Source organism: Quercus lobata, chromosome 7 (assembly GCF_001633185.2).
Source record: "Quercus lobata isolate SW786 chromosome 7, ValleyOak3.0 Primary Assembly, whole genome shotgun sequence".
Lineage (NCBI taxonomy): Eukaryota > Viridiplantae > Streptophyta > Magnoliopsida > Fagales > Fagaceae > Quercus > Quercus lobata.
Window position 1 is genome coordinate 41,479,336 of NC_044910.1, and position 14,256 is coordinate 41,493,591.

Below are 14,256 nucleotides of genomic sequence, written 5' to 3' on the forward strand. Positions count from 1 at the left end.
AAAAAAAAAAAAAAAAAAAAAAAAAAAAAAGCAAAAAATATTAAGGGAAAGGATTTGCTATAAATTAAATTGTAGCAAATCCTGCAAAAATACATGTGTCAATGCATCATATAAATACCTATCCAGTCTTATATTTTTCCGTGTCAAGATTGAATTTTTCACGAAATAGAGTCTACTTGAGGCATTGACACATGCATTTTTACAGAAATTACTGCAACTTAATTTGCAGCAAATCTTTTTCCAAATATTGATAAGTTAACTGTACTAACAAACTAACGTTAAATAAACGTGTTTTCTACCACCTTAATAATATAATATAAATATAAATTTAAAATATTGTTTATAATTAGTCACACATTAATTTATACTATCCTAATATTACTGTAAACAAATTAAAACTAGGAAAGAAAAAGATAAAGAATGGCAGGTGTCTGGTGTAGTTTCAATTAGTGGGTGTGTATATATATGTATATTAGTTTATCAGAAAAATTAGTGGGTACGAAAGAGATCACATTTTCTTTTAAAGGGGATCGAACGTGTTTTCTCTTTTTCCTTATTTCTGTGTGAACCAAACATATTATTTAGTCTAAGGGAAAGAGTAAGGCCATTACTCTTGAAAATCATAATTTCAAGTCACGGTTATGATTTTTAAGTTAGAAATTGTGACTTCAAGTCAATGTTTCAATTGTTTTTGGAGTTATATGTAAAACAATTTGTGTATAATAAATACAACTCTATTTAATAATAATAATAATAATTTAAAATTTAAAAAAAAAAAAAAAGAGAGAGGAAAAACTACAAGTTTCATGATCCTATTCTATGAGAACAAACAGTTTCATGTATTGCTTTTTCATTTTTCTTTTTTCCAAAAGTTTCGTGATGCCAAAAAAATATTCTAAAACTATTAAATTTAACCACAAAATGCTAACAAGGTAATATAAACATATTTTTTATAAATAAAGGCTTGTTTGGTAATGTTGTTCTAGTAATATTGTTTGTATTTTTTGGAAATACGTGTAGGTGAAAAAGTGTATGAAAATACGTATAATATTGTTTAAACACTGAAAACTGTTGTTTAAAAAACGGTTCTAAATATTTGAAATACTATTACGACGATGAGTGATAAGTCAATTTATAAGAATTATTTAGTAAATTTATAGTAACATCCTATCCTAGCATTACTAAAAAAAATAAAAAATAAAATAAAAAAAAATCTAAAATATATTTTAATCCTTAATGGGCTAATTCAAGCACAAATAAATAAAAAAAGCTGCAACTTCTATAAATTGTAAAATATAGGATTGTAAAGAGGCACCAATTAAAACATATTTTCTCTTTGTTCTTATTTTTGTGTGGATCAAACATATTAATCAGTCAAAAGGGAGTCAGAGTAGGGTTTTTACTTCAAAGGCCCACTCTACGACCAAGTTCATTTTGGGCCTAATACATTAGCCTTTCGAAAAGTTAGTTCACAGAGAAGTGCGGGGACACGCACGCAGAGCCTCAAAGGTTAATCCAACAACGTGTTGTGCCATTATCATGGCCCAACCTATTTGAAAGAAAGGCCCAAATCTTTCCTCTGTCGATAAGAGACATGATGCAGGTAGAACTGTCCTTCCACTTGAAATTTTTGCAACAACTATTGCATTCAACTCGTGGATATATTGAATCTGATCCAATTCAATGATTCAGGTTGGCTTTTTATGAGTTGATGAATTTGGTTGGGTCTGAACATTTTCTCCGAATCTCATATTGGATTTGTTTGGGATAGTAAAATTTTCAACCCATACCATTATATCAAAGAAAAAAAAAATGAATGGACCTTAAGAACATTGGTTTATAAACTTTTTATGAAAAAAAAAAAAAAAAACTGATTTTTTTGACAATTTTTTAAATTTCTTATTAAAGTGGTATCAAAACATATGTACTTTTTATATATATACTTCAAAATATATATGTACTTTTTAGATTTTGAAACTTTGTTTAAATTTGTTAATCTAGTTTTTTTAGGTATTTCAAGACTTATAGCGAAGTGAAATATCAAATGAACATGTAATTAATTTACTGAATAATAAGCTTGTGGGGCCCAATAATTTATGGGCTAGGCCCATTTGCTCGTGGGGAGTCCAACGGCCCAAGCCGAGGAGGGCTATGGCCCCAGCTCAATAATATAAAGTACAAGATAGCCTTGGGATATAGTCAAGGACAATTCAGTTCTCGGCAGACCCAAAGTCCCACCGGAAGGAGGGGCAATAATGGTATAGGGCCAACTTGAAAGAAAATCTAAAATATCCAGGGAAAGCTACCTTTACTGTCATTCAATACTCTGCACCTGACAGATCCGTATTTTTCGGCTTTTACAACCACCCCCAACGACTTTGGGTATGGGCTGATGGGACAAGTATCAGTCTTGGAAAGGTTGACCCTATACGTGGACGAAGGACAGTGAACGCAGGCTAGTATAAAAGGAAAAATAAGTAATTTAGAGAGGAGGCTGAGAAAAATGGCCAAAAACCAGAGCCTCCCAGCCCACCTCCAGGAGAAAGACTCCAGGAGTGAAGAAAACTTAACCATATATGAACATCACGAAAAACCCACCGTCTAGTGACCAAGACCTAGCATTTCAAACCCACGCTCTACAAATAATATTGTTTGGGCCTTTTTACGTGCGAACCCAATACAGTTACGGTTCGTTGCAAAATCGTGTCCTTACAAAGCTTATATAGGGTGTAATGAAAATCCAATCTTTCTATTAGACCTAATAAAATGACCTAGCTTAATGGCCCAACTCAGCCCAACCGCATCCCTACATGTTGGGTTAGGGATTTTCTCAACTAAAGTAAACCAAGATGAGTTGAAAAATACCCTAAATACAACCCAATCCAATAGTAATGATGTAATAAGGTTTGTGTTAAAGATATCGAGGCCAAGCCTAGCCCTTGGTGTACAAATAAATTATTATTCTTATACTACAAGTCTATAAACTATGGTTTAATAAAAAATAAAATTTAGTCTATAAAATTATAAATATCATTTATTGGGTTCATTGTAGCATGTAATTTAGCATAGAGAAAATGTAAGAATGAAGGGCTTTCTTTCATGGATGTGGGTCATTAGGCAAAACCATATATTTCTTATGCTCTCTCTCTCTCTCTCTCTCTCTCTCTCTCTCTCTCTCTCTCTCTCTCTCTCTCTCTCTCTCTCTCTCTCTCTCTCTCTCTCACATATATTATAACATGGTATTAAAGCCTTTACTCTTACTCTAAAGTATCTTACTCTATGGTCTTGTTCTTCTAATGATAAAGGATTTCCAAGACACTTCTATTGTTAGATTCATCCTATTCACATCTCCGATCATGACGTTGATCACATTGTTAAGTACATCTCATACCGATGTAGTCAATTAAGTGGGGAATTAATCACATAAAACCCTTAATGCACCCTAGTACACCACTCAAATGTTCAATTTGTACCATCACATGCTACACGTGCCAATAAATGCCCCTCCTATGCTCTCACCTCTCACCCTTTTTGCATTTTTCCATGTGTAACAGTAATACTTTAGACTCCACCACCCTTCAAATGAAATGTTTATTAATAGTGAGATCTTTACAAGAATTGAGAGATCTCATTATCTCTGTCACACATTATCGAAAAATATATGATAATTTTTTTTTAATTAACAACTTATAAATATTCCACTACTCATCGAGAAAGTATACCATGTTTCGGTAATACCAACTCAATATCTGTTTTGGTATTTCCTATCCAATAAATGAGTGACACCTATTTCAAAAAATTACATTAAACTACTTCAATAAATGATTAATTTATCTTCTAGATAGTATAGAAAATTGTGATTAATTTATTGGAGTAGTCTGATGTGATTTTTTAAAACAGGTCTTACTCATTTACTGGATAAAAAATACCAAAATAGATACTGAGTTGGTATTACTGAAATATTGTATTATTTCTCCTAATCATCAATGAGTGAGTTTCTAGGGCCTAATCCAATGGAGACGAGTGACGGGTTGGTGGGAAATCTTGAGAATTGAGAGTGCAGCATCCAAAAAGCCGCTAAACCCAATCCACAACCTGTCGCACACATACACACACGGTTACACAACCTTGAACTGAAACACTGAACGCTCTTTTACTTGTCCATCAATGGTGTCTGAGAAAGAAAGGTCTATAGAAAAACCTCTTCAAACATAAGCCCCCCAAAAAAAAAGTACACTCTCATTCTCACTTTGTCACTCACCACTATGCCTTCTTCATTCTCACTCTCCACCTTCTCTCTCCTCCCAAACCCTCTTCTCAAACCCACAACCAGGTCCACCTCTCTCTCTTCTTCCAGACCCACCTCTCACTTCTTCACCATCAAGTCCTCCACAGAAAAAAACTCCACCTCAAATCCCAAACCCACCAATACCAACAAAGCCGGTTCCTCCTGGGTTAGCCCAGACTGGCTCACTTCACTCACTCGCTCTTTGACCATTAGCAAAGACGATGACTCGGGCATCCCTGTAGCCAATGCTAAGCTAGACGACGTGTCTGATCTTCTGGGTGGTGCTCTTTTTCTCCCACTATTCAAATGGATGAATGATTATGGACCCGTTTATCGCCTTGCTGCTGGGCCTAGAAATTTTGTGGTGGTGAGTGACCCTGCCATTGCTAAGCATGTGCTTAGGAACTATGGAAAGTATTCTAAGGGTCTTGTTGCTGAGGTCTCTGAGTTCTTGTTCGGTTCCGGTTTTGCCATTGCTGAAGGCCCGCTTTGGACGGTAATGCTTGCTATAATCCAATTGTTTCAGGAATTTATATGTGGTTGGAGAGGAATATGTTTAATTATGAATTCTCAAAAAAAAGAAAAGAAGAAGATATGTTTAATTATGTGTAGAGTTTAATTACATTGTTACTATAAATGGGTGTTTTTATAATGCTATGTATAATGTATTGGTCATGCTGTGGTTTTGGTGCATCATTTTAATTGTTTAGCCCATTAGGGACGAATGCCCTTGAATCCCTTGACAACTAGTTCTAGCGGTAGCGGGTGGACTCAGTTGCCTGTAGGTTTTACTGACTAGAGGAGAGTACAAAGGACTTTTCTTTAGAAAGCTTCTTTACATCATAAAAAAAAAAATCTTGTGGTGTGTTTTGAATATATTTATAGGGAAATAGTGTCATAAACATTAGAACTGTAAACATGCTCTCTTGAAAATTGCATATAGATTCAATGGTGTTAAAATAGAAAGTAAACATATGACTGATGATGTTGAAGCTGATTCCTAACTATTTGTTTAAAGCTTCTATGTTTCTTACTTATACCAAAAAAAAAAAAAAAAAACTTTAAGAGGTTCTTGGCGTTGATTGAGAAAGAAGACAAAATGCTTGAAAAAAAAAAATCAGTGTTATGCTTTATTTCATCTTATTGAACATGTGGTTATAGTCCCTCCCCCTCTCCCCCTTTTTTCTTCCCAATTCTCCTGGTTTCTTTATTGTTTTAGTGGCTAAACATGATTTTGTACTATATCTTTCTTGCTTGTCATTCTTAAGAATAATATAGGCTAGAGATTATGTCATGGAATAAAATGTCTATATAACGAGTCAAGTGGAGCTTTGGTGTTCTGGAATATGCACCTAGATGTACTTCTTTTTAATTCCCAATTTAATAAGCTCTCAGCCAGTGACGAAAAAAAATTCAGAGAACTGGTTATGGTACAGATGATTTTAGTATGTTGTTTGTGATAGGCAAGGCGTAGGGCTGTGGTGCCATCTCTTCACAAGAAGTATTTGTCAGTGATAGTTGATCGAGTCTTTTGCAAATGTGCAGAAAGATTGGTGGAAAAGCTCAAACCCGATGCACTAAGTGGCACTTCTGTAAACATGGAGGAAAAATTTTGTCAACTAACCCTAGATGTTATTGGCCTGTCCATATTCAACTACAATTTTGATTCACTTACAACTGATAGTCCTGTGATTGATGCAGTTTACACTGCATTGAAAGAGGCAGAGGCTCGTTCCACTGATATATTACCATATTGGAAGGTATGCTATTCTTCTGCACTGTTCTTGATTTTCAATTTATTTTTTCAGTTTGATACTTATACCTAGCCAATGATATTTTTTATGTAGATTAAAGCTCTTTGTAAATTAATCCCAAGACAAATAAAAGCTGAAAAAGCAGTTAATGAGATAAGGAGAACAGTTGAAGAACTTATTGCAAAGTGCAAAGATATGGTGGAAGCTGAGGGTGAAAGAATCAATGAGGAGGAATATGTAAATGATGCTGATCCGAGCATCCTTCGCTTCTTGCTCGCAAGCAGAGAAGAGGTCTGCTAGTGTTCTTTATCTCTGATCTATAGTTTGTTTTGTGTCTGATCATTGTTGTTTTGGTAAAGCATTCATTTTTTATATGGTTGCACTTGCTTTTAAATGTGAACAAGTGGCAATGAAAGGACATGTCAATTAAGGGAGTAACATAGAATATGACTTTGGATAGAGTAAAACGGAGGTAAAGAATGCATATGGCCAATCCTAATTAATATGTTGAGGATTCATAGCTGACCCCAAAATTTTGGGACTAATGCTTTGTTTGTTGTTATTGTTGTTGTTGACATGGGAGTTTTTTGTGTTTCATACAATGTGCAAGTTTCTTTGTGAACTTTGTTGAGTCAGTGTTTAATTTTTTATGTAAATTTATGTGGAAAATTGATATATATTGCATTCATCTCATTTAAGGTGAGATGTCATATTGAACATTTTTACCTTTTTTTATTGATTGGCAATTTCATGTTTTCAGGTTTCCATAAATCTTGCAAGATTTTCCAAACTTTTGACCATGAAAGCATAAAAGAGGAAATAACAAAGTTCTTTCAACAAATTGTGTTTGGTTGTGGTTGTTCATACTCTATGCCTGTAGATAAGATCTCTGATTATTCCCGTTTCTGGCCAGAAGTTCTCATTTGAGCTTGAAATTCATTTCATCTTAATGAATGTTGTCATATTTCTCAAATGGTGGTACTCTCAGTAATGGCTGTGTAACCACTTTATCTACCTTTTTTCTTCAAAAAAAAAAAAAAAACCAATTTTGTTTCTTAATCCTTTATATGCATGCATTTGAATACGGCAGACATCTTCATTGGTATATCCCTATAAAGTTTGAAGAAATTTAATAATAAATTCAGCAAGAATTTTCTATTTAATGATGCTTTGATTTGATATTGTCCCTCAAGCCCCCACCCCTCTCTCTCTTTTTAAATAATGAAATTAGCCTGACTGGACTTTCATTGTCTTTATGGGGCTTGTGTTCTTCTAGTTATGCTTTATCTTAACCTTTAGTTTTAATACAGTTGCTCTATATGTCTTAGGTTTCAAGTGTGCAACTTCGAGATGACCTTTTGTCAATGTTAGTTGCTGGTCATGAGACCACTGGTTCAGTCTTGACTTGGACACTCTATCTTCTCAGTAAGGTAGCCTTTCCATTTGCACATCTCTCTTTACTTTTTGAGTTTTTCGTTGCATACAATTTAAAACGTTGATAATTTTAGACATAATTAGAGTTCAAAGGTGGACTCTCTGTGTTGCAGGTGCAGAAAAAGTATGTAATGTGAATTTTATGTTTATCTCCTTTTCTTTTCTTGACTTCTTTTGAGTTTTTCTAGTGAATTATGAACCTTGTCGTACTCATCCACTTATAGCCAAGTTCTTATGATCTTTAGCATGGGTCTGGTGACCTCTACAACATGTATATATATTGCTATGTTAACTTCATATGCGTGCAGAATATATTTTCCATATGGTGTGGTTTTAAGATCAGCTACCTATTGTTCATCATCTCTTTTATTTTATTTTTTCCAATGCAGGACTCCATCTCTTTGGTGAAAGCACAAGAGGAAGTTGACAGAGTTTTACAGGGAAGGCCTCCTGCTTATGAAGATATTAAGAACCTGAAGTTCTTGACCTGCTGCATAATGGAGTCTCTCCGTCTCTACCCACATCCTCCTGTAGGTTGCATTCTTTCTCTTCCACTTAAAATGAATTGTAAATAAAAATGTTTTCTAACACAAAAAAGAAAAGAGTATATATGGTAGTTCTGTTAAATCAATTTCTTGTTGGTTTCAGTCTTTTAAATCTTTTAGGTCTTGATAAGAAGAGCTCAAGTTGCTGACATGCTTTTAAAATGAATTTTAATTCAAAATCTTTTCAATCACAAAATAGAAAAGAGTATAAATGGTAATTCTGTTAGCTCAATTTCTTGTTGGTTTCATTCTTCCAAATCTTTCAGGTCTTGATAAGAAGAGCTCAAGTTGCTGACATGCTTCCTGGAGATTACAAGGTTAATGCAGGTCAAGACATTATGATATCAGTTTATAATATCCATCATTCCTCAAAGGTATCACCTAATATTCCTCAAACTTCTCTTTTTGTGGTTATTTGCAACTCCTTTTTTTGTGAATTGCTTAAAACCCAAGTGAGAATCCATTCCTCTTTATTTTAAAAAAATAATATCATTGGTGTTGTCCAAGTATGGAGCCTTCAGTAGCACAATCAGCTGGGGGGCGCACGTCTCCTGAAACAGAAGTCACTAGTTTGAATCTTTCCTCCCTCCCGCCCCCTCCCGCTTAGGGCTAAAACTCACTTTTATATATATTTAAAGATTATTGAATATTATCCTAGACAATTTGATGCATCTTTTGACAAATCTGAGATGTAATATTTACCTCTCCTTTCCACATTTTTGGCAATTTCATTGTGATGTCATGAGGTTTGGGAGAGAGCAGAAGAGTATGTGCCGGAAAGATTTGACTTGGAAGGCCCTGTTCCTAATGAAACAAATACAGATTTCAGGTAAAATTTCTATTATATCCTTCAGAGATGCAAAAAGAGCTACTTAAGTCTCTTGGCACTTCATATTTCCTGATCCTATTTTCCTAAATATGCATTGTATAGCTCCAAGGCATGAATTCTTTACCTTTTTCATATCCCATTTAGCACTGAATACTAATAGTGTAAAATATATTGCCACAGATTCATTCCATTCAGTGGTGGACCCCGGAAGTGTGTTGGTGATCAGTTTGCTTTGATGGAAGCTATTGTTGCTCTCGCAGTATTTCTGCAGCACATGAACTTTGAGCTGGTTCCTAACCAAAACATTAGCATGACTACTGGAGCAACAATACATACAACAAACGTAATGTTTCCAATTTATCATACAGGGATTGCTTGATTTCAACTCTGAATTAGAAATTTGCATCCCAAACAATATCATGCATTTCTCTGCTGGTGATGCCATTTCTAGGAAACGATGAATTGTGTCTGGTTTGCAGTTTTTTTTTTTTTTTTGTCCCACGGTAGCATTTGTAGAACTAACTAGTATTTGTTTCTGTCATCTTATCATAAATTATTGCAATGCTAGTTTGGTTTTAAAGAAAACTAAGAACCAAATAGAAAATAAAGAAAAAAAGATTTTAATTTCATGGACTAGAGCTGGCTTATGTTTAATCCAAGCATGTAATGTCTTCTAAAAAGATGTTATTGTTGCAGGGCTTGTACATGACACTGAGCCAACGGCAACCAAAATCTGCATTTGTCTCTTCTTCTAGGTAAGCTGTAATGTATTACATAAATATTGATTGTATCCAAGGGTTTAAGGTAAAAAGTGTTGTAGCAATGTGTAGTAGTTTTGAAAGAAACATAATTTATTTATTTTTTTGACCAGAAAACATAATTTATTAATGTTGTAATTCTTTTGATTAACAGACAATATTATCTATTACTTTTGACTGACAACAGAGTGATTCAATGTAGGCTATAATAATTGAAGTGGTAAACAAAAAGCATCATTCATCATTCCATCATCTTGCTAGTGCAGTGCCATGCATCTTGATCTCACTTCAAGTTGCATTGCTTAGATATGAAGTTTGCTTTCTGCAAATTCTAGTAACTGCTATGTGCACAACAATTTACTATATGTTATGCATACGTTTCAAATTACACAATTAATATGTTGATATCCATATTCTTAAACTTTTGTATTATATGTGCACGTTTGGTTAATTGTATTAACTCGAGTCCAAAGGACCTACTGGTTGCCTTAAAATATATTTAAAGGGAGACAACAATTTACCTTTCCTTGGGGCATATTATGTGCTGCACAATAGTATCTATCTACATGTGGCTTGTCTTCTTTCTTGGTGGGATCTCAGATCTCTAAAACTGCTTTACTGAGCAATGCGTGTAAATGATTTCTTATGGGTCTTATGCCTCAGCAGTATAGAACATACAATCAGACTATCAGATTTCAGATCAAGAAGATTTTTTTGGTTGTGAGAATCAGTAGACATTAGGATATGTCTACTCTTTTGTTCATGCCAGCCCCTAACATTACTCTAAACTTTACTCCAAACTTTGTAATTTTGTATCTTGTCTACGCAAAAAACAAATTGATGTTTGTCTTATAGCTTAATAATAGAGAGAATTCTATCATATTTATATATAAAAAAACAAAGTGGTCTCTATATTGTTTAAATTCATCTGAACAGTTTCGATTTTAAAATAATTTCATAAATGTATATGAAAATAGATCAGGTCAGAGGTGGTGTGTCTTTTTATCGTAGTTTGAAAATGTATTTGTATATTGTTTCTATGCTTAACCTGTCGTGACGCTAGAACAATGGATGATCATTGGCTTTGTTAGTTTTGTTGTCCATCGCATGAACAAACCTTAGGCACCAACCCAACCTGTTACCATTAGCTCGTTGCAAAATTACAGCTTTTACATAATCTAGGAAGTGAGGATACTTTATTTAGAGTGTTGTACCTGTGTCGTACTGACTGTTTTGTGTTATAATTTTTCAAAAATTGCTTGTGTTGTACTCGTATTGTATTTGTGTTCATGCTTCCTAGTTTTATAATATATTTCTGTGTTATATGGTCCTACATGTGAGACAGGTTTCACATATTATCATTATGGGAGAAATGTCTCATATACCTTATCAATGTTGTGATATCAAAGTAGATGATGCTGATTATTTCACGCGTAAAACTAGTGACAAGATTTTGTGGGGGAAAAAGGCAATGAATTGGTTTCCTCAATTATTAGCATTTTCACGTGGGTGCTGTGGTATCTTCGGTAGGCCCACCATGTTAAAGCAAGTTCCAAAATAGCTTGTCCGCTCTAGAATTGGTTTTCGAAGATGAGATTCGAAGGCGTTGTAGGTCAATTTTATCATCGGTATTCTCATTCATTGTGATGGTGGTGTCGGCAACATTGACAATGAGAGTAATTGTGATGCCCGAATTTAAAAAGTGTGTTGTGTGGTTGTATGATAAGTTCCACGTTGGATATTTATTTGGTAGATTTAGGCTTTATTAATAACTCCAAGAAGCCTTAATTATAACTAGTCTTTTTGAGGTATAGCATAGGCTATCATAGCCGGCCCATGTGAGCCCAATGACAACTATCCCACAACATATTGTGATGCTCTAATTTGATTGATGGTGTGTGATAAGTCACACATCGGGTTTGGACTTTCTTAACAAAAGGAACCTTAATTGTGACTAGTTTTTTAAATCTTACAAAATTCTTCTGGGTTTTTACAAAATGGATTTTTACAAAAAAAGAAATTGGAATATATAAAGTTCAGGATTTTTTTTTTTTTAATTTTTATGTGTGCTTCTAATATTAGGATTTGTTTTAATTGGCAACCATTCCACTCATACCCGTTCTAATGTGTTCATTCAGTATCACATAAGCTTTTTATATCTATTAGTTGGTCCAATAAAAAAAAAGTCATATAATTTTATAATACCGTGTCAATTTAATAGCCTACAAAAATTTTAAATAATTAACATAAATGTTATAAAATCTAAAAACTACATAAACTGATTAAAATTCAGAGTGGACGGTAGTATGGTACTGTAGGTGGGTGGAGCGCACACGCTATCTATATAGGGAAAGATCCAAATGAGCTCACTCTTGAAGTCATTCTTAATTTCTTAACTGAGAAAGTTTAGGAATATAATTTTTGTCAAAACTTTAATGTTGTCAATTGTGAATAATAATAATAATAATAATAATAATAATAAATATAAATTTTCTATTTTTTAAAGATTGGAAAAACATTTTTAGTCTTGTTGGATTATTTTTCTTTTAGATTATTTTAAAAGAAAAAAAAATGTAAAACAAGGGAGTCAATACCGTAACTGTATTTTCCATTCCTCCACTTTTGCCGGTACAGAAACACTTTTGTTTCATTCTAGTTTGAATACCGGACATACCGTGTCGTTTCGTCCATTCCGGAGAAAATATTAGATTTCGGCCGAAAAATATGTACCGAACCGAAACAAAACCAAAAGTTACAAAATTAGATTTAAATCTAAAAACTAAAAATTACTCTCTCTCTCTCTCTCCTCCCACGAGCCCGTTTGGTTTAGAGATAGCTTAGTTTTCATAACTCAGTTTTCAAAACTCATAACTCCCTACTCAAACCTCACCTTCACTCAAAAATTGCAAAACAGCTGTTTGGACTCATAACTCAGTTACATATCTCTACAACATTTTGCCAAAACTGTGGACCCCACCAATTGACACTACCCAGTGTTGCCTACTGTTGCTATCCGCGTCTCATTAACAAAAAATCTTCTTCTGCTTTACTTCTCCCACTGTGGCATCCTCTCACTTTTTCATTTCTCTGACACTCCCTTTTTTCTATCAAAATTCTTTGTCTATCTCTCTTTCTCTGTCTCTCCCCGCTTCACTCTATATTTGATTTTTTTTTTTCCACTCTTCTCTATTTCTTTCTCAGCTTTCTCTGTCTCTCCCCTCTTCAATCTATATTTGATTTTTTTTTTCTCTTCTCTGTTTCTTTCTCAGCTGTTTTTGGTTGGTTTGAATCGGTGGTTATTTGGTTTAAAGTGGTGGGTTGTTTTAGTGGTTGCTAGGTTCAGATTGGTGATGGTGGGTTTTGGTGGTGGTCATTTGGGTGTTGGCTGGATTTCACAGTGAAGATCTAGTTTAAGTCACGGTAGATATCGGGTTATGGGTCACAGTGGAGATCGGGTTTGAGATCGGGTTTTTGGGTTTCAGTTGTTTCTCGGCCTCAGTTCTTGTGTCTTAGTTCCAATGGTGGTCGGTATGGAGAGTAGTGGAGGTGTGAACTAAATTAGTTGGGGTTGGGTTAAATCGATTGGGGTTGGTTTGGTGTTTCGATGGTGTGGATCGGCGGTTGGTTTTGTGGGTTGATTTTGGTGTTTTGGCGGTGGCTAAGTTTCAATTTCACGGTGGTTGTTGGCGGCGCTGGGTTTGTTGTGGTGTTGTTGTGGCAACGCTGGGTTTGTTGTGGTGGTGTTGTGGTTGTTTGCAACAATAATATCAAACAAGCTCTGAACTAACATGACAACACACGAGCTATGGGCCTTATAGAGCCCGAATATTTATGTTGGTGCCACTGAGTTTCCTATCTTAGTTTTTGAAAACACCCATTTGTTGTTTCCTATTTCCATCACTCTAACTCAAATTTTTGAGTTTTGAGCGATGGAAACAAGGGTTGAAAATCAAGCCAAATAAGAATTTTTTTTGTGGGACTTATGTGTTTTGAGAACTCAATTATGAAAACTGAGTGATATGATCCAAAAAACCCTCATCCAAACAGGCTATTACTGTTGCTCACATTGACATTGCCACCACCATTTCGCCTTCTTCACTCTCTCACCCAGATGCCTTCTATACTAATCCAGTTCATATTAACTTTTCTAATACTTTTTCATATTTCCTCTCTGTTTTTTTGTGTCTTTTGCCAAACCGACGTGAAAGTCACTTTCAAACTATCAATTTCAAATTTTAACTATTGAGTACCATATGTCAGTGGCATGATGTCATTGATATGCCATTGGTCCAAAAGAAAATAATTTATATTATTGTGGGGCCAGAGAACTTATGACCCGGCCCACTTTCCATTAGGACTCAGGGCCCGCGTCGAGGAGAGTAGTTGCCGAGGACAAATAGTGAAAGACCAAATAGCCTGGAGATGCAGCCGAGGATGACCCTGTCCTCGGCATCCCAAGATTTCAAAGTGAAGAGCGACATGTCATCAAAGGCAGCCTTCAAAGCGCCCCCAGAAGAAAATGCGAGTAGAATGGGGCTCACATGGGGGTACGGAGTGGGAGTGGTTCAAGGAAAAGACGTCACCTCCACATTGAATGCGCCCACAAACGTCTTAGCCATATTGATGGGAAAAGACTCCTGAACAGTGT

General features: G+C 34.8%; 1 protein-coding gene across 2 annotated transcripts; it reads left to right on the forward strand.

Moving 5' to 3' along the window:
- The first annotated feature begins 4,028 nt into the window (after window positions 1-4,028).
- Window positions 4,029-11,360, forward strand: LOC115953099 (carotene epsilon-monooxygenase, chloroplastic). 2 transcript variants are annotated; one of them, XM_031070593.1, is made up of 10 exons: window positions 4,029-4,784; window positions 5,752-6,048; window positions 6,136-6,333; window positions 7,371-7,472; window positions 7,866-8,006; window positions 8,288-8,395; window positions 8,768-8,850; window positions 9,031-9,193; window positions 9,547-9,605; window positions 10,954-11,360. In XM_031070593.1, the coding sequence occupies exons 1-10, from the start codon at window positions 4,266-4,268 to the stop codon at window positions 11,018-11,020; spliced, it is 1,737 nt and encodes a 578-aa protein (XP_030926453.1). In that variant the 5' UTR covers window positions 4,029-4,265; the 3' UTR covers window positions 11,021-11,360. The 2 variants fall into 2 exon arrangements, with proteins under 2 accessions (XP_030926453.1, XP_030926454.1); XM_031070594.1 differs by lacking the exon at window positions 10,954-11,360 and adding an exon at window positions 9,811-10,029 and having other exon boundaries at window positions 4,030-4,784.
- Window positions 11,361-14,256: the final 2,896 nt, after the last annotated feature.